The sequence below is a fragment of the Hyperoodon ampullatus genome (genome assembly GCF_949752795.1).
Source record: "Hyperoodon ampullatus genome assembly, chromosome: 1".
NCBI lineage: Eukaryota > Metazoa > Chordata > Mammalia > Artiodactyla > Ziphiidae > Hyperoodon > Hyperoodon ampullatus.
In genome coordinates, this window is record NC_136914.1 from 222,014,559 (window position 1) to 222,036,047 (window position 21,489).

A 21,489-nucleotide genomic window follows, 5' to 3' on the forward strand; every position below is an offset into this window, starting at 1 on the left:
TCTGAATGGCTCCTGCTTGTATTTTTCAGAATCCATCTCCCAAGTTAGAAACGAATTGAAATGCTTTTACACACACCTAGGGCCCCTCAGCCATGCTCCTGAGCCAAGTGGAGGAGGTGTCCCCTGTGCCCCCAGCCGCTGGAGCACCTGGACTACCTCTTGCCTCCCTGCAGAAGCCTGGTCCAGCCCACCCAGGGCTCCAGGGCTCTACCGCTTACTATTCCAATGACCCAAGACAAGTTTGCTCTCTAAGCCTTGGTTTCCTCGTCTGTAAAATAATGGGGATATTAGTACCTGTGATGAAACCTAACACATTTGGAATAGCACCTAGCACATACTGTTTAATGCTATTTCTTGGAACCACTGCCTCTCCTCTGGGGCTAGCCACGTAGTACATAATATTTTTCAAATAAATGTACTCGTAATAGGGAAGAACAAATCTGACCCCATGCTGGATCTGTTTCTTTAAACTTTGCATTCTATTGCTTTTGCTACAAGTGAAGAATGTTGCCTATATCCTGAGATAGACAGGATAGCTCACTGTCAAGGCTCTGACCTTTAAAAGTATATAACGCTTTCATTCACATAGAGATAAAAAGTTGCAGAATGGAGAATAACATTTTTCTTGTTAGAGGTTTACAGGAACATCGTGACCTGACCTACGTGGACAGCTGCGAGAACAAAGGATTCCAAGAAGTTTGCAGCAACCAGCCATGCCCCCTCCCCTTCTAGTATAAAAGAAGCCTGAACTCTAGCTTCTTTTATACTAAAAGGGAAGGGGGTGTGGTGAGATGCTTCTTTGGAACACTAGTCCACAATCTTCTCTGTCTGCTGGCTTTCCAAATAAAGTTGCTATTCCTTGCCCCATCAATTCCTCTCTCCATTTATTGGCCTGTTGTGTAGCGAGCAACACGAGCTTGGACTCGGTAACATACTGACTAAAAAGCCCCATGAGGTCAAAGACCATGTCTGTCTCTTTCACCAGTAGATCCTAGTGCAAGCCCAGTGCATGGAATGGTAGGTTTAGTGAATGACACCCTGCTTTACAGTCAATATCCACTCATGCGTCCACATTCAATATCCACTTTGCAAAGGCTGCACACTAGACTCCCCTAGAGAGCATTTAATATACTGAGATTCTGATGGAATTTATTTGAGGTGAGGCCTGGACATTGATATTAATTTTTAAGCGCTCCAGGTGACCCTGATAGGCAGCCAGTGTTGAGAAACAGATCTAAACCTACAAGTGGTTCCCACGTGGTGTGTCCCCTTCCTGGCAGGAGGAAGCCGGGATCTTTCAATTCCTAGTGCCTGAAACACACTGTCATTTCACCTTTGTAATTCCTCCTCATGTATTATCCTGGGTAAATCAGACATCTTGTCCCAACCTCAGTTTTCTTAGGTGTGCAATGATTCATTTAGATGAGGTGTCTGAGATGGTCAGAATCCAAAGAACAAGTCATCATTGGAGTTTGTTATGGGCTGAATTATGTTGCCCTCCCACACTCTTTTGGTGAAGAACTAACCCCCAGAACCTCAGGATGTGACTGCATCTGGAGATCAGGTCTTTAAATTGATAACGAAGCTAAAATGAGATCGTTAGGGTGGGCCCAATCCAATATGACTCGTGTCCTTATAAGAGGTTAGGACACAGACACACAGATCATGTGAGAGGTCTCAGAAGAAACCAACTCTGCAGTCACCTTGATCTCAGAATTCTAGCCTCCAGAATTGTGAGAAAATAAACTTCTGTCATTAAAGACACGCAGTCTGTGGTGCTTTGTTAGGGCAGCCCTAGCAAATTAACACAGGGTTTGTGTGTATATACAAAATAGCTCCTGGATTATCTTTCTTTGGGTGACTCTAACCCAGGGCCTGTATCTGGGCATCCCGTTCTCACTGTGGGTCCTCTATTTTGGGCCACTCGTCTCCTTCAGGGCCCAGCCAGTCCCCTCTCGCCTCCTCTGGCTGTCACCCTTCCAGAGGTCCTCCCCTGACCTCAATTTGTGTGCTGGGGCCTCCTGCTAATGATCATATGCCATAAGGTAGCATCTGTACCACAAAGGTGAGCATCTCATTCACTCATCTAGAGCTCTGCCGGGTGCTGTGCCAGGGCTTTGCCTACACCATCTTAGTCCTCAGACCTCTCCTGAAAGGTGGGTATTATCCCACCTCCTCAACTGAGGAGTGAGGCTCTAAGATGTGGCGATAGCTCTGACATTCCACACCAGGTCCAATTCCAAAGCCTCCTCCCTGCCTCCCCACCACCCAGGCTCCCCGGGGGGACTCAGAAGAGTGAGGGCCTTCCTGCCTTGTTCGCTGTCCACACACCCACAGCCCCAAACATGGCTGCCAAACCAGTAAGCATGGGCTTCCCTGGTGGCGCTGTGGTTAAGAATCCGCCTGCCAGCGTAGGCGACACGGGTTCGAGCCCTGGTCCAGGAAGATCCCACATGCCACGGAACAACTAAGCCCCGGCGCCACAACTACTGAGCCTGTGTTCTAGAGCCCACGTGCCACAACTACTGAAGCCCGCACACCTACAGCCTGTGCTCCACAACAAGAAAAGCCACCGCAATGAGAAGCCCGCGCACCACAAGGAAGAGTAGCCCCCGCTCACCGCAACTAGAGAAAGACCCCACGCAGCCACGAAGACCCAACACAGCCAAAAATAAATAAAATAAATAAATTAAAAAAAACAAAACAGTAAGCATACACTGTGTGAGCAGCTGTGCAGCTGGTGGGCTTTCCTCACTCATTTGGGATCATCCTACTTCCCCACTTCACTCCCTCCCCTCAGGGATCCCACTGCTGACCATTTAAAGCCCCAGCTGCTTGCCGAGGATTCCAGACTCGCCAACACCCTCGGCCACCTTATTGTACCCCAGGTTCTAACTATGCTTTCCTACAGGGTCTTCCTCAAACCATTAAGGCGCTCAAAGAATTTAGCAGGAAGCTTGTTAATTTGTTAAATTCACCTCGCCTTTAGGCCTTCTCTGATGGGTGAGAATTGCTGAATGCAAATTAAACTTACCCTGATAATGATCTTGTGCCTTAAGGCAGCATCAGCACCTGCACCTACTGGGAGCTTACAGGAGAGGCGGAATCTCCGGTCACCCACACACACAGAATCAGAATCTGCATTTAGGTGAGATTCCTAAGACAGGTTCTCAGCCCTGAGTGCACACCAGAATCACCTGGGGAGCTTAAAAGTTACTGATGCCTGGTGACACCCCAGAGATTCCGGTCTGGAGTAAGGCCTGAGAAAGCCCTGGTGATTCTAATGTGCACAAGGCGATGTGATTGGGAGCAGCATCAACCTTGATAACCCGTCCTGCAGTCCCAACCAGGGACGAGCACTGGCAGCCTCGATGTTTGTTTTTGTTTTTGCAGTACACGGGCCTCTCACTGCTGGGGCCTCTCCCGCTGCGGAGCACAGGCTCCGGACGCGCAGGCTCAGTGGCCATGGCTCACGGGCCCAGCGCTCCGCTGCATGTGGGATCTTCCCGGACCGGGGCACGAACCCGTGTCCCCTGCATCGGCAGGTGGACTCTCAACCACTGCGCCACCAGGGAAGCCCAGCAGCCTCTGATGTTTGATGAGGGACCTCACATTCAGGGTCTGGGCAGGCCTAAGCCAGAACCTCCCACCCAGACCAATACGTGTTGCCAGTGGTATAAGCAGACCCTCCTGTAACCTGTGGCTCACAAATTTGGTCACTAACTCCCATGCTGCTACGAGGTGACTCGTTAGAACCTTGTGGGGGCAGGGTACAATGCGGCACTACTAATGAAGTTGTCCCCTTGGACACAGCGATCCATCTCTAGGGATGTACTCCACAGAGACACTCACACGTAAGATACGAAGTGGTCACGTCCAGCTATTTAAAGGGTGAAAAAGTGTTCATAACATACGGAAATCACACCATCACGCTGTACACCTTAGACTCATACAGTGATGTATGTCTAATGTATTATTTCTTAATAAAACTGGAAAAAATGCTATTAAAATTCGTTCCACTTCTAAAAGAAGAAACAAGTGAAAAACTGGAGACAACTCAAATGTTTCCTGATATGAAATTATAATATACCCACTTAAGATAGAATACTATAGTCATTAGAGTGTGAATAAAATTCATATTTTATGGCAAGACAAGAAAAATTTAAACATAAATTCTCTCTGGGGGCTTCCCTGGTGGCACAGTGGTTGAGAATCTGCCTGCTAATGCAGGGGACACGGGTTCGAGCCCTGGTCTGGGAAGATCCCACATGCCGCGCAGCAACTAGGCCCGTGAGCCACAACTACTGAGCCTTCGCGTCTGGAGCCTGTGCTCCGCAACAAGAGAGGCCGCGCTAGTGAGAGGCCTGCGCACTGCGATGAAGAGTGGCCCCCGCTTGCCACAACTAGAGAAAGCCCTCGCACAGAAACGAAGACCCAACACAGCATAAATAAATAAATAAATAAACTCCTACCCCCAACATCTTCAAAACAAAAAACAAAAAAATTCTCTCTGCCCTTTGGCCTCCTCTCCCCCCTCTACTGTGCATTGTGTATCTGCATCAAGCAGCAACCAAACCTCCCCATCAGCAGAAATAACTGCTCAACCATAAAGAGCAATATTTTCTAGCACCACCAAGACAACTCCTTAAAGATAACATTCGCTTTTTAGTGGGTGGGTGGGGGGGTTGCGGGGCGGGGAGCGGCACACCACTCAGCACGCAGTATCTTAGTTCCCGACCAGGGATGGAACCCACACCCCATGCAGTGGAAGGGCAGAGTCTTAATCACTGGATGGCCAGGGAAGTCCTGCATTCCTTCTTAATCTTGTAAGGGGCCAAAATGACCCATGACCCACTACTCGGCCAGATCGTGTAAGCTGTCAATAATACACCATCTAGTGTACAGCCCTCTCAAAAAACTTATGTAAAACTGTTTTGACTTTTTTTTTTTTTTTGGCTGTGTTTTGGTCTTCGTTGCTGCACACCGGCTTTCTCTAGTTGCAGCGAGCAGCGGCTACTCTTCGTTGCAGTGTGTGGGCTTCTCATTGAGGTGGCTTCTCTTGTTGCAGAGCACGGGCTCTAAGCGCTCAGGCTTCAGTAGTTGTGGCACAAGGGCTCAGCAGTTGTGGCTCACGGGCTCGAGTGCAGGCTCAGTAGTTGTGGAGCATGGGCTTAGTTGCTCCACGGCATGTGGGATCTTCCTGGACCAGGGCTCAAACCCATGTCCCCTGCATTGGCAGGCGGATTCTTAACCACTGCGCCACCAGGGAAGTCCCTGTTTTGACTTCTAACAGGCGGAGGAACAGTTCTCAGAGCTTTCTGAGAAGCTGTTCCCGCATTATAATCCTCAATTTGGCTCGAATAAAATTTTCTGTTTCTTTCTTAGATAGACTGATCAATTTTTTCATCAAAAAGAGAATGACATAAACTTGTGAATACTGACATAGAAAAGCATCCAAAATACTGTTTAGGTAAAAACAAACAAACAAAGAAACAGAAACAATACCATGCATAACAAGGATACTTTAATAAAAATGGTAAATACTAGTATACACATGGGGAAAAAGCAGTTATTTTGAAAGCGGAAAAGGTAGTACTAAAAGAGACTTTTTATAAATTTGTTTTTCTAGAGATTACCAAAGAAACCAAAATGTTCTTAGAAAACACATGAAATAAATCAGGTAAGAACATTCTTAGAGGGCTTTAAAATGTGAGATAATTGATAACACTGCAGTAATCACACACTGGTCCCAACGTAGACGTTTTAAATAATGAGCTTTATTTTAAATTTAAAGAAACACTGAAAATAAACACTTTTTACAAATTATATCAAACACTTAAAACATAAAACATAATCTAGGAATGTTAAACAATAATTCTTAATTCAAAGTAATGACATCCATAGAATACATCTTGGTGCTAGCCAATATGGAGTTTGCTTAAACCTAGTATTTTATATAAGCTTAACCATTAATCCTCCTAAGATTCAATGACTATGACTCAACTTTATGAGGTTAAGCTAATCTCCTATGCAATACTCTCCTATAACTTTTTCACATACAATTTATACCAGCGAGGAAATTATTAAAACATATATAAATTATGCTGAGGGGCTTGATTAAAAGGCTGTCTATATAGAGAGATGCATCTCACCTTAGAAAGCGCACACAAACACACAAACACACACACACACACACACACACACACACTTAATCGAAAATAAGATGCCAGGACATTCTCTTAGTTATGTTACACAGCAAACTGCACATTTATAAATGTCATTCTATTATGTATGGACTGAAAAACATATATTTTTTTAAAAGCCCTTGACATGGGGGAGTGGAATATGCCTGCATTAAGTGCAGAAACTCAGAGCTTTATGAACTGCCTGTCTCCAGCTGGCTCCCAGGCACCACTGAAAACTGTCACCCTCAGAAAGACAAGATGGTCTTGTTAATGATTTCCACGGCCTCCAGAACCTCATCCTCCTTGATCACAAGTGGCGGTGCAAACCTGATGATATCACCGTGGGTTGGCTTGGCCAGAAGTCCATTATCTCGAAGTCGCAGGCACACCTTCCAGGCATCATAATCTAAAGAAAAACCGTCAGACTTGTATGCTGATCCAAGATAAACGTTTAAACATTCCCTTGCAGCGTGCATGGGCAAGGGCAACCTGGCAAAACAGCATTCCCAGTACCTAACTCAAGAAACGTAGCTCTGAGTCGCAAGCTTGCTTTGGTTTGACTCTTAAAAATGAAGTTATTTTTCAGCAGTGGTTTGAATGGTGTGATGAGACATGGTTTCTGTTAGTTTTTCGTAAGTGAAAAAGACCTAGCAAAACACTTACGTGCTAAGGCAGATGTAATGAATTACACAAGGAACCAATACAGAAAGAATTGGGGTATATGATACAGATAAGCCACTGGCATAGAATAAGCAACACTCAAAACGCAGTGAGCACTACACATCCCTAACCTGGATCTGCCTCCTGCACTGGCAGAACTAGACTCGCATCATCTTGACGCTCACAACCCTCAACCCTGGCTGCGTCAGAATCACAGAAAGAGTCGCGGCCAATGTCTGGGCCCCACTCCAGACCCATCAAATCCGTACCTCTGCAGCGAGGCTAGGCTTGGATTAATTTGTTAAAAAGCTCCCCAGGTGATTCCAAAATGCAGTCAAGGTTAAAATCACTGCTTTAAAAGGAAGGGTTAGGGCAAGAAAATCCAGCAAGGATCGCTTAAGGATTAGAAATGATGTGTTAGATACTAAACACGCAGTTAGGTGGCAGCTGGGGTTGTTTTTATTATCAACGTCATCATCATCATTCCTGTTATCACTACTGCTCCTACCACCTCTACTGATACGCAAAGTATGAAAATGAGTGAGGAAAGGAGAGCGAAGAGGAACCGGGACTGCAAAGCGCTCTGCACAGACGTCCTAACAGAAAATAAACTGAAATCTCCAAGTACTGCATAAATAACCTCAGGCAGAATAACAAATGACTTAAAAGAAATGAAAATAGGTGAAATTAGTTATATGTGCCTTCATGTAGGAAAGAGCTATATACATATATATATATATATATATATATATTTTTTTTTTTTTTTTTTTTTTTTTTTGCGGTACGCAGGCCTCTGACTGTTGTGGCCTCTTCCGCTGCAGAGCACAGGCTCCGGACGCGCAGGCTCAGCGGCCATGGCTCACGGGCCCAGCCGCTCCGCAGCATGTGGGATCCTCCCGGACCGGGGCACGAACCTGGGTCCCCTGCATTGGCAGGCGGACTCTCAACCACTGTGCCACCAGAGAAGCCGGGAAAGAGCTATATTTTTAAGACCATTAATATAAATCAGGTAATAAGAGTATTAGGCAGAGCCTAAAAGACTTGGTCAATAGGAGGCCAGTCAACAGTTTCAAACAGAGGAAACCAATGACCAGATAAAATACCAAATGTGGGTTTCCCTGTCCGGAGACTGTGCTCTGCAACGGGAGAGGCCACAACAGTGGAAGGCCCGCGTACCGCAAAAAAAAAAAAGAAAACAAAATACCAAATGTGTTTTGAGCTCTTCCTATAACAGTAATATGTTGTAAAATATTTTGTCTCCGTACCTTTGGTTTCTCTAATAACAATAGCATTTAATAATCCTTTTCCTCTTACAGCCGTTACAATATCAGAAGGTAGCTTCATGAGTTCATTTCTCAAGATGATACCCATTTTCTCTGCATTTTCAGCAAGGTTTTCTTCTTCCAAAACCTATGTTTGAAGAGAAATTACACAAATATTAAGATTGCCTTTTCCTTTACATTGTTCTTTGGAGGGGAATGTGGACTATAAGCACAGGAAGAACGTGATCAGATAAAGACCAGAGTAACTTACTTAACTTTCATTTCTATTTTCCAAAGCCTATGCCAGTTTGATTTCTAATCATCTAACATACGCTAGCTCAGACAGAGCCTTGCTTTAGTCATAAACCCAGAATCAATCTGATTCTGTGGCAAAATAAGGATTAAAATTTGTTTAATGCAACTGATATATTTTCTTCTTAGGTGAATAAATCAATGGACTAAATATACTTTAACTTTTTAACTGCAATAGAGTTCCCTTTGTTTTTTCCCTAAAAAGTCCATCCTCAGAGATAATAATTTTATGCCTTTTGTAGGCACTTGAGGAATAAGTCTAAAAGCATTCAAATCCACACTTCAACAACAACAAAAACAAAAAGCCACATGTGCTACGCCAGAGGCTTCACAGGCCATGCCCGGTCACTGAGTGAGAGTTCTATGTGGACAGGCCAGGGCCTATGGGCCAAAAGCCGCAGGAGACTGCAAACCTGGGAAGCCCCCGGAGGATTCCCGTCTACTAGGCCAAGGTTAAATGACTTTTTGAGAATGCCTTCCCCCTAAACCCTTTCCTCTGTACTTAATGTTCTGTAATACTCGGAAATCTTATTACAGTTCTTATCACACCAGTGGGCTCAAACCTAAAAGGCACTTCAACACTACCTCCAGGACTAGCTACTGTACAGCTGCAATCCGTTTTTACCTCCAGGGCCGCGATGGCCACTCGGCAGCCTAGTGGATTGCCACCATACGTTGAACCATGTTCCCCTGGTTTAATGGTCAGCATTATTTCATCGTCACACAACACTGCGGATACCTGAAAGACAGAGACTTCAGTGCTGACCAAGTCTTTTCTCAGGCGAACTCTTCTTATTCTTACCAGGAACACCAGTATTTATGAAACTGGTACTAAATTTGACATAAACTTTCAACCAACAAGTGCTACGCATCTGCCACCTTAACTAGCAGTGACAAACGGAGTGATGCCCTAACACGTTACGTTCCAAGCACATCAGGCACACTTCTATGGCACAGAATAGCATTTTGGAACCAAAAGAAGAAAGCTATTTCTGCAGTGATATAATTTAGAATTCTTTCCACTCTCAAGGGGAAATGCTTTGTTTCACTGTTTAGAAAACAATGCTCTGCACTATATACTCAGAGCCCTTTAGTCCACACCAACTGTTGGCTGTGAACAGCAAACCCAAGAAAGGAATTACAGTTCAACATTAATTTTTTCCAATCTCTACATTAATCAGTCGGTCATGGTTTTAAACAGTTAGTAATACTATGTCTCTGAACTATGGGAAAAAAGAATAAAGGTCTACAGGAGTACTTTTGGGATAAAATGTCTCCATCCAAAACAAATGCAGCAGAGCAAATCCCAAGGCACCCTCAATTCTTCAGTTAAAATAACTAAGTGGGTCACCCCATGGAACTCTGAAATGTTTTTATTACACGTATTCCAGGTGACCTATATATATATATACATATATATATATCACTAAGTAAAACCAAACCATCAGAAAGGCACTATTGTCACAGTCGGCTAATGTAAAAATATCTTAAGGATTCATGAGAACAGGGAAGAGAAAGAGAGGTTGAACATTGGACTTACAGGGTATAAACCACCAGAAAGTGCCTTTCCTAGAAGGACCAGATCAGGTCTGACGTTTTCGTGGTCAATGGCCAGCCATCTACCAGTTCTGGCCAATCCTGTCTGTATTTCATCAGCAATAAACAGAACCTATTGGAAAACAACAAAACAGCATTAATTATCATTTTCACTTCCATAGGGAAATGGTGATCTTTATTTTACTCTTCCCTGCACAAATGTCATTCTGACATCCCCTCAGATCTGTGAAAACATTCTCATTACCCACACAACTTCAAGAGTGTCCTGGGAAAACCCTGTAGACACACAGTTACTTCCTGTGTCAGGCCACTCAGTCCCCAGAGGCCCATCCTGCACTGTTCTACAAAGTGGTAAGGCACTTAGGCAAAGGGTTTTGTGGGGGGGCTTCTGAACATAACTACTCTCTGGGAATAAATTCCCTTGTTTATTCCACAACATTTATTAGTAAAGAGGGAGAGAGAGCTTAAACTCTGGAGCAAAGGGATACGACAGAGGGTTTGAGAAGGATGAGAGCACAGGCTGCCGGAGCAGAGAGGAGGGAACCGCGGGCAGGGCCCAGACGTCTGCAGCTCTGCCAGGGCTCAGCCAGGATAAAGTCAGCTTCTTTGCAGCCTGCTGCTAGAAAGTTCTATCACCACTAGAAAGTTCTGCAGCTCTTAGAATGAAGTCTCCCTCTAGTGGAGAGGTGATGTAATCTTCGCATCTATCCTATCGGCCAAACCCTAAGAGAGGCAGGCAGGTGGGCAGGTGTGCAGGTGGCTGACCTGGTGCTGGGTGCAGAGCTCTCGCACACCCACAAGGTAGCCTGGATCTGGAACAACAACGCCTGCTTCACCCTGAATTGGTTCCACCATGAACGCGGCAACGTTTGGGTCCTGAAGTGCACGCTACAAAAACAGCATGAAAATGGTTTTAGTAACTTCCTTTCAAACCTATTTGGAAATCTGAAATCACATAATGCGCATATTTTCCCATTAAGAATAAGTGTGCAAATTAAGTTTTCACACTAACTTATATTCTGACTTCAAAGTATAACTTTTCTGACTGACATTCAATTACCAAAAGCTCTAAATACCTCAGCTTTAAGCTACTCCATCCTTTATTTTCTAATATATACTTAAATGTACTGTAAATAAAAACTAATGAGGGACTTCCCTGGTGGCACAGTGGTTAAGAATCTGCCTGCCAATGCGGGGGACACGGGTTCGAGCCCTGGTCCGGGAAGATCCCACATGTCGCGGAGCAACTAAGCCTGTGTGCCACAACTACTGAGACTGCACTCTAGAGCCCGTGAGCCACAAGTACTGAGCCCGCGTGCCACAACTACTGAAGCCTGTGCGCCTAGAGCCCGTGCTCAGCAACAAGAGAAGCCACCGCAATGAGAAGCCTGTGCACCGCAACGAAGAGTAGCCCCTGCTCGCAACAACTAGAGAAAGCCTGCGCACAGCAACGAAGACCCAACGCAGCCAAAAATAAATAAATAAATTTATAAAGTTAAAAATAATAATAATAATGAAAGTGGCCTTTTAAAAAGCCATTAAGGGGAATTCCCTGGTGGTCCAGGGCTTAAGACTCTTTGCTTCCACTGCAGGGGGGCACAGGTTTGAACCCTGGTCAGGGAAATAAGACCCCACAAGCCCTGCAGCCAAAAAAAAAAAAAATTTTAAATAGATACATTAAAAGTGTATCTTTTTACTTTACAATTCTTCCACTTCATAATTTTAAAAAGCTGGCTGAATGGCTGAAAACTGACTAATTTTGTCTATTAAAGTAATTAACACGTAATACCCAAGTTAATACTTATGCAGGAGATAAATCTAAAGTGGTTAGTTGGTTGTCAGGATTAGACCACAGAACCTGGTTTCCCCGTGTTGGAAACTTGGAAACTAACTGACCATTACAGAGAACAAGGGTGAATCTTGGCCTAACTTTAATACAACAGATTCTCAGTACAATCATATATCTGTTTTTAATTCATACATTCAACAAATTTAAGTTCTATTTACTATGAACCAAAGCACCATGATGCTAAATGAAGTACCTCAAGAGCAGGCAGATCATTATATGGAATGATTTCGAAACCTGGCATAAATGGTCCAAAACCATCGTAACTGGTTGGGTCTGTGGAACTGGAGATAGCAGACAATGTTCTACCCCAAAAGTTTCCAGCTAGAAAGAAAATAAACAGTCATTATTTCAATCAAACCCCCCAATGTAATAAGCACTGTTCCCCCCAAAATGCCCTAGGAAGCTTGATTTTCAAAAAAGCAAGGGTTTGCTTTAGAGAGCCTCCAGTGAGCTCATTTGTTTAAACAAAATCTGATAGTAAACACCCTGGTTCATATGACTGAGGTCTGGCCTTGCAATTATTATTTTAGGCACTTCTCTACTGAGCCTCCAAAGTATAATATATAGCCCCTAAGGATAGGTATTTGTCTTTTCTTTCAATAATCCCAAACCCTAACAAGTGAAGCATTCAATGCTTGTTTTTCTACAGACAGTTTTTCTAGACACATTTATTATAGTGATATGAGAAAGAGACTACCCTTCATAGAGAATTAGCAGTTTTCCTTTTAAAAATCCAACACTACAGGCTAACTATTCAATAGAATGAATTTTAAATTTCATTTGGATAGAATATCCTCAAGCAGTCCGAACACTTTCAATTTGCCTTCCTTGCTGTTATAAGTTGTTATGTGCTAAAAGACAGACATCTGCCTTTGTTCAGGAACAATTTTTACCCATTAATTTATTTCATTAATAATTTGAGGACTGATTAATAATGTCAGGCACGGGGCTTCACTGGTGGCGCAGTGGTTGGGAGTCCGCCTGCCAATGCAGGAGGCACGGGTTCGAGCCCTGGTCCGGGAGGGTCCCACATGCTGTGGAGCAACTGAGCCCATGCGCCACAACTGCTGAGCCTGCTCTCTGGAGCCCGTGTGCCACAACTACTGAAGCCCGCACGTCCTATAGCCCATGCTCTGCAACGAGAGAGGCCACCGCAATAAGAAGCCTGCGCACTGCAATGAAGAGTAGCCCCCGCTCACCGCAACTAGAGGAAGCCCATGGGCAGCAACGAAGACCCAATGCAGCCAAAAATAAATAAAATTAATTAATTAATTAAAATAAAAATAATAATGTCAGGCACTATTCTAGGTGTCAGGGATAGAATGATGACTGGCAAGCTCCCTGCCCGCAAGGAGCTTCTATGCTAATAGGGAAGAAACACCTCAACGTAAACTAGTGAAGCAAATGCACAACATAATTTCAATGTGGTTAAACCCAAGGAAGAAAAGAAACAGTAGAATAAGAGAGGCTTGGAGGGTCTCCCACGTGTTGTGTTTTGTTTTGTTTTTTAATATCTTCCCACCACTTCTGCCAGCAGCAACTCAATTAACCCAGTACTGAATTATTCTAAGTTGGCTTCAAAGCATCCATAAATACGACCCTTGCAAAGCCTCTCTCAGCTATGAGTACTATGAATAATCCCCACTTGACTTGTCCACAAGCAACAGCATATTGATTCTGCCCAGACTTAAGACAAAATGCACACTAGACCATAAGCCTACTTGTTCTCCTGCATCGGCCTCAGGAGTCTCACGCCCCGCAGCTTACCCTGCAGTATAAGGGACGTGCAGCTGGGGAGTCTTCTGTCTCCACCCACTGACTCACCAGCTTCTTTCAACACCTGGGTGAAACACCTTTGCACCCTGTGCTAATGTGAGAGAGACTGGACACAGTCTGTAAGAACGAAATCACCAGAAATGCCATTTTTGTTTGCAAGAGACAGCTTTGTTGTCCTACAACTAAGGCACAAGATTCCAAAATGGCAGACCACAGAGCTGTGCAGAGACTTCGGAAACAGGAATCTGTCACCCCCACCCCCAAACACCAACTACGGCTGGCCATTAGATGAACTCTGGATTCTGTTATACCATGGGGTTTATAATTTAACTGCGTGTGTCCACAAGGCAAAATATTTAATGATTTCAACCATCACAAAAATGAATCTTGACCATGTGCAGCGACAAACTTACCCATACTTTATGTTTTAAAAAACTAAAATCAGAGCTTTAAAAAAAAGTCAGGGGCTTCCCTAGTGGCGCAGTGGTTGAGAGTCTGCCTGCCGATGCAGGGGACACGGGTTCATGCCCCGGTCCGGGAAGAGTCCACATGCCGCGGAGCGGCTGGGCCCGTGAGCCATGGCCGCTGAGCCTGCGCGTCCGGAGCCTGTGCTCCGCAATGGGAGAGGCCGCAACAGTGAGAGGTCCGCGTACCGCAAAAAAAAAAAAAAAAAGTCAGAACCTATCCATTGACCATCATTTTCAAGATCCCCAAAGTCAGTCTATATGGATAATCTGGATTAACTGTTGGTCTCCCCAATCAGGATTCAAGTCATTCCTCTCAACCATTCACAGAAATATACCCAGGGCAACTCCAGCCCTCCTCTTCCAGCAGCTTCCAATGACATGATACAGTAATCCTCAAATACTAAGATTCAATCATCGGATCATACCTAGGACACGGCCCCACCTGAACACAACCCAACGTCAACAACCTCACGAAAGTGCTCCATCGGCAAGACCGTCTAATTAACCAGAAAACTGCTATGAAAAAAATCAGATAAGCAGATGGGAAACAAGTCATATAGTCACTCATTTTAGGGAGGAAGGAGTAGGAGTTATTTCAGAGAGAAAAATCCCACATATGAAGAAATACTTGGAAATAAACCCAAGGAAAGGAAATCCTTCCATTTTTATGAAACATTCAACAATTAACATACGATACCTGAGGCAGACACATCTGAAATATTTCATCAGTAAATTAAAATGGTAACTGATATTGTACGTGTCAGTCACAGCAGTTAACGGTGAATTTCACATACCTGCGAACACAATCTTTGCTTTGTATTTCGGGATCCCCTTCACGGTATATCCCCATCTACGAGCAAGTTTGCAAGCAGTCTCTCCAGCTTCCACTCCTACCAAAAGAGAACATCTCTCAGTTTTAAAAAATGTTTTAAACTATCGGAAAATTATAAGATTTCCTCGGTTATTTAACAAAAAAAAAAAAAGGAAGTATTTTACCTGTATTCATAGGAAGAACTTTGTGGTAGTTGAAAAGTTTAGTAACATACTCCTCGTATTCACCGAGCACGTTGTTGTAGAAGGCCCTGGATGTTAAGGTCAATTTGTCCGCCTGACTTTTCAAAGCATTCACAATCTTTGGATGACAATGGCCTTGGTTGACAGCACTGTAGGCACTCAGAAAGTCAAAATATTTTCTGCCTTCTAAATCCCAAACATAAATACCTAAAATATATAAGGAAAATAACTCTAGAAAAATCACTACATTACAGAAAGTTCAAAGATTAAGACTGCTAGCCAGGGACTTCCCTGGAGGTCCAGTGGTTAAGACTCTGCGCTTCCACTGCAGGGGGCACAGGTTAGATTCCTGGTCGGGGAACAACAAAAAAAAAAAGACTAAGACTGCTAGCCAGCCCTCTGAATACCTACATATGAACCTTTAGTTAACATAGAATTGTGGTTAAGGCATGTTTTAGCTCAAGCATAATAAACTTTGGTTTATAAGGAATTATATTTTATCTGTCCAGCTTCAAAGTACACATTTAACAAAAACAGCATAACAAGGAACTTCCCTGGGGCTTCCCTGGTGGTGCAGTGGTTGAGAGTCTGCCTGCCGATGCAGGGGACACAGGTTTGTGCCCCGGTCCGGGAAGATCCCACATGCCGCGGAGCGGCTGGGCCCATGAGCTATGGCCACTGAGCCTGCGCGTCCGGAGCCTGTGCTCCGCAACGGGAGAGGCCACGACAGTGAGAGGCCCGCGTACTGGGGGAAAAAAAAAAAAAAAAACAAGGAACTTCCCTGGTGGCACAGTGGTTAAGACTCCGAGCTCCCAATGCAGGGGGTCGGGGCTCAATCCCTGGTCAGGGAACTTGATCCCACACGCATGCCACAATTAAGAGTTCCCATGCCACAACTAAGTAAGCCCGCGAGCTGCAACTAAGGAGCCTGCCTGCCGCAACAAAGACCCAGCGCAACCAAATAAATTAATTAAATAAATAAATATAAAAACAAAAAAACACCATTTAAAAAAAAACCCGCATAACAAGAAGAGATTTTATAACTCTGGAGTGAAACCTTTTATTCCTGGAAAACTGAAGTTTGGAATTTAAAGCTGGAATTTAAAGGAAGAAGTTATGCATAACATAAAAATCAACTGGTTGACTGTAAAAACCAACAGAATAGGAAAAAATATTTCCAAATCATATATCTATCTAATAAGGATCTAGTTATCCAGAACTCCTAAAACTCAACAAAAAGACATACAACCCAATTAAAAAATGGGCAAAGAACTTGAATGGACATTTCTCCAAAGAAGATATACAAATGACCAACAAGCACATGAAAAGATGCTGAATATCATTAGTCATTAGAGAAATGCAAACCAAAACCACAATGATAGCATTTTATGCCCACTAGGATGGTTATTTTCTTAAAAAGGAAAACAAGAATTGACAAGGATGTGGAGAAACTGAAACTCTCCTCTATCACTAGTTGGAATGTAAATGGTGCAAGAGCTGTTGAAAACTGTTTGGTGGTTCCTCAACAAGTTAAACATAAACTACCATATGACCCAGCAATCCCACTCCTAGGAAGAAGGGGAGGAAAAAAGAAGCGGAAGACAGGTGTTCAAACAGAAACGTGCGCACCAATGCTCACAGCAGCAGTACTCGAAATAGCCAACAGGTGGAAATAACCCAAACATTCATCAACTGATGAATGGACAAACATGCAGTGTATCCATAAAATGAATATATTTCAACCATAAATAGCAATGAAGTACTGACGCATGCTACAACGTGGATAAACCTTGAAAACATTGTGCGAAGTGAAAGAAGCCAGACACAAGAGGTCACATATTGTCTGATTCCATTCATATGAAATATCCAGAAGAGGCAAATCTATAGAAACAGAGAACATATTAGTAGCTGCCAGGCTCTAGGGGAAGGAAGGAATGAGGAGTGACTGTTTAATGTGTATGGGGTTTCCTTTGGGGATAATAACAAATCTTCTAGAACGAGCTAGAGGTGATAGTTGTACAACATTGTAAATGTACTTAATGCCACTGAACTGCGTGGTTAAAATGGTAAATTTTATGTCATGTACATTTTACAACAATTTTTTAAAGTTGATCATAGATATTAAAATGTATTAGGGGCTTAACACCTAATTTTTACTATGTACTTAACATACTGTGGTAGGTGCTTTTGTCCCTTATCTCATCAAAAACCCCCTATGAGTGTTACCATCCCTATAGTACAGAGTAGATGCTTAGATTATAACTAGCCCCAGCTGGCACACATGCAACCAGGACTCGAACCCAGGCAGTCAGATTCTAGAGTGCACTCTGCTACTGTAAGTAGAGAATACTTTTGCAAACCAAACTGCTTCCAATTTTGTAATATATAAACCTAGATTTTCATTTGTTCAGAAGGAGTTTTATCTACACTACAGTACTGGTCCCAAATAAAAAATACAGGCAAATGATTAAAATGTTTAATACTGTTATGCATCATCTTCTGGCCAAAAGCTAAGTAATAAACTTTGGCTTTATTTGGTTATGGTTGTTATTTCAAAATGTGGATTAAATCACCATTTGGCAACAATCAGTAATCATTTATTCAGGTTAAGAATCATTAATGGATGCTAAAAGTGGGAGCAAAAATTTGATGAGTAACAGGATATTTGCAGTCTCAAATCATGTCTCCACAAGACATTTAAAAGGGAAAAACAGAACTTTGCACTGGAGAAGCCTGGCAGACACTACCTTACCAGTCAACCCCAAATTGAGGTTTATACCAAAAGTTACTGGCCTGTACTCTTCAAAAATATCAAGGTCAAGAAGACAAAGACTGAGGAATTGTTCTGGATTAGACTCAACAGACCTGAAAACTGAATGCAACCCATGATCTGAGATTTTCTTTTGCTACTCAGGACAACAAGTAAAATCTGGATCAGGGCTGTAGATTCCAGAATAGTGCTGTGTCAATGTTAATTTCCTGACTTTGATCATTGCGCTTTGTTACCTAAGAGAAAGTCCTTGTATTTCAGGAAAGGCACACTAAGTATTTAGGGGTAAGGAGGCATCATGTCTGCAACTTCCTCTCAAACAAGTTCAAGAAAAAAAATGTATTGCGTATGTGTGTCTGGAGAGAAAAAGAAGATTAAGCAAATGTGGTAAAACGGTTAGCCCTTGGGCGATCTGGGTGAAGAGTAAAAGAAAAATTTAGATACTACTGTTGCAGCTTTCAAGTTTAAAATTATGCCAAAATAAAAGTTAAAGGAAAAAATGACAGCAATATTACAGTACTTTATTGATGTATCGTACACTCCCTCCTGGCAAAGGTCCATCATGACTTTGCAGTCCCCACAGTACCTAACACAGCAAGCAACACACACTCAAAAATGCTGAATTAATCGTACCTGCAATATAGAAATTAAATGCATCTAGAAAAATGTATAGTGAGAAAATATAAAAGCAACTTTTACAAAAATGTAAAGCAAGTAAAAGGGGCGGGGGTGGGAAGGGTTGGACATACCTTTCCCTCTCTCCAGGGCCACAGGTAAAGGGTGGTAGTTGTGGGCACCATATTTAGATTCCCGTTCAAAAATGTAGTCAGAGGATGGAGGGCCTTGGACTGTTTTTTTAGTTGCAACAGATGTAGCAGAAGCCACTGAAGAATGAACTCCACGGAGGACAGCAACAGTCTGCAAACGTGCTAGTTTGGAAAACATGATGTCCTTCAAGTAGGAATATCACCAGCCTGTCCAAAGAAAAGAGAAGGCATAGAGAATAAGAACCTTCCCAGCGCAGACAGATGTCAACTCATGAACTGTGTGTTGAACATGTACCAAAGAATCAGAAAAATAAGGAGAGAACTAAGGTGATAACTGTAAATGGAAAGGAACCTTTAAAAATTGTAGTTAGGGCTTCCCTGGTGGCGCAGTGGTTGGGAGTCCGCCTGCCGATGCAGGGGACATGGGTTCGTGCCCCGGTCCGGGAAGATCCCACATGCCGCGGAGCGGCTGGGCCTGTGAGCCACGGCTGCTGAGCCTGCGCGTCCGGAGCCTGTGCTCCGCAAGCCTGTGCTCAGCAACAGGAGAGGCCACAAAAGTGAGAGGCCCGCGTACCGCAAAAAGAAAAAAAAAAAAAAAAATTGTATTTAAATTTTTAATTAAAAAACTAAAATAAAATGAAAAAACAAAAAAGAGAACTAACAATCTCTGCCTTTGGGGAGCTTGAAGGCCAACAAAGGGGACAAGTATATGAACACTGACATTAAACCCCAACAAGTGGGATGTGCACAAAGTGCTCCGGGCTAGAAGTCTAAGAGAACAAGCAAGAACGCTAAAAAGCAGGAGGGCTTTTACTTCTCGCGATCACCCTTCGGTACCACCTGACGGTCTCTGGGGCAGTCGGGCAAGGCTGGACGGCACAGGGCTTAAAGAGCTGAACAACCATTCAAAAGGTATTTATGCGGGGGTGTAAGACTCTCAGCTGGATCGCAGATTAGAGCCCAGAGGCAGAGACCAAATCAGAGAAGCCGGCTGCCCAGGGGGTAGTCCTGGGGGAGGCGACAGCGGGGCTGAGAACTACTTTGCATATCTACTTGGCCCTCGAGTAAAGAGTGAGGAAATTAGGGAAGAATTTGGTGGACCATCCTATAAAGCAAAAACAACAGGGGTGGGGAGGAAGAAGTGATTTCTTGGGGGATGGGAAAGGCTTTTTAAGTTTAAAGACAGAAACTACAAAAGGTAATAAAAATCAGTTATTTAGCCACAATTATCTAAAACTTCTATAGGTCAAAATTATCATAAACAAAAGTGAAAGGTAAAAAGACGGGGAAAATAGTTTTTTCATTTATAACAAACAGCCTTTGAAGAGCTTTAACAGTAAGTGCAACAGACCAAAAACAAAACAAAACAAAACATATGAGATGCAAACGTACAACTCCCAAGAGGAACCGTCTACTCCGCTAGGATGGCTGTTGCTCTAAAATTAATCCCCAGAAAAACCTGCACCACAAAAGCAACTATTTAAATGAGAAAAAGGCAATTGGGAGCTAGAGAACATCAAACTGTTGGTACAATGAGCTAAAAAGTTTAGTAATAAATCCTAAATATCACTGAGCAAACTGGCATTTATTCAAATCTATTTATATATTATTTCAGCTTCACAGCTTCTCTCATCCCACCAGCACCGGCCCTAGAACCAGCCCTCACCACAGTGCTTCACACGGCTGCATAACCATTAATAGTCATGATAAGCCATGAAGTACGGACTGAGCCACAGAAGAAACTAAGAATAACAAGGAAATGGGGGGAACTAGAGAGCAGTCATGTCGGGAGAGGGAGCAATGTTTTTTAAAGATACGTTCAAGGTGAGTGGAAAGCTGCCAAACACTAGGCATACTTAATATGTCTGTACTTATTTTTTTAAAAGACTAGTTAACTCATGTTTCAACGGAACTCTATTAATGACACGTCAGACCACGCAATATCTCCCAGCACTCAGTCTGAGCTGCCCAATTAGCAAAACCTAATACTTGGAGTTTGCCTTGCTTCCCTTTCAACTTGGCACTACCCTGTAAAACCAGTATGTTCAGGAATCCGCTACACAAAATCCAGCACCCTGGTTTGCCAAGACTCACCAGCTAACCCTGCTTCACACAGTTCAGATTAGAATACAGATTTTTAGCCCGAGATCCAGCGACGGTCTTCAGAGGGTCCAATAACTACTGAAATAAAATGCAGAATTATATGCATAAGTGCATTTTTTGAAGGAGATGGTGCCTAGTTTCCACCAGATTTTACTTCAAAGAATTATGTATTAACAACAAAAAAGTTACGTAAGAATCATTACACTGGAGATAGCCGCTAGCAAAAATGCAAAAATTCTAGTTACACTACACAGAACTTCTCCAAAATACTAAGTCTAAAACATTGATTTTAACTCTATTTCTTGAGACTCAGTTAGAATTAATGCTCTGTTTGACCAACTAAAAAGTCAAAACAACACATTAATTTTTGCCTTGATCAAATCAGCAATACACAGAGCTACTTAGATATACTTTAAACTGAAACACTTTCTGAAAAGAACTGTAACCATAATAAAAGCCTTAGATATGTTTGTGCTCTAAGACCACTAATTTCACTCTCAAGGTTCTATCCTAAAGAAACACTCAGGAACGTAGCAAAACATTCATAAATAAAAGATGTTCAACTATATGAGAATGGCTCAACATAATCACATACATAATATATTGTCATTTAAAATCATTAGTTTTTAATGACATGGAGAGATGTTTTAGGATGTGTTTAAGTGAAGAAAATAAAATCATGTTCAACACTACAAAAAATACTATACACAAGGAAGTTCACTGTGGTTATCTTTCTACTGTTCTATATTTTCCATGTTTCCTAATGA

The 21,489-nt window shown here is 43.0% G+C and overlaps 1 protein-coding gene across 1 annotated transcript; it reads right to left on the bottom strand.

Moving 5' to 3' along the window:
- Positions 1–6,430: 6,430 nt before the first annotated feature.
- OAT (ornithine aminotransferase) lies at positions 6,431–20,802 on the bottom strand (the record flags this gene model as incomplete). Its single annotated transcript, XM_079718159.1, has 10 exons — positions 20,714–20,802; positions 18,602–18,826; positions 15,065–15,289; positions 14,863–14,958; positions 12,019–12,146; positions 10,742–10,864; positions 9,960–10,088; positions 9,045–9,158; positions 8,111–8,255; positions 6,431–6,591 (listed from the first exon to the last, which is right to left on the bottom strand). Exons 2-10 carry the CDS (start codon positions 18,795–18,797, stop codon positions 6,431–6,433), a joined length of 1,317 nt encoding a protein of 438 aa, XP_079574285.1. The 5' UTR covers positions 18,798–18,826; positions 20,714–20,802.
- Positions 20,803–21,489: the final 687 nt, after the last annotated feature.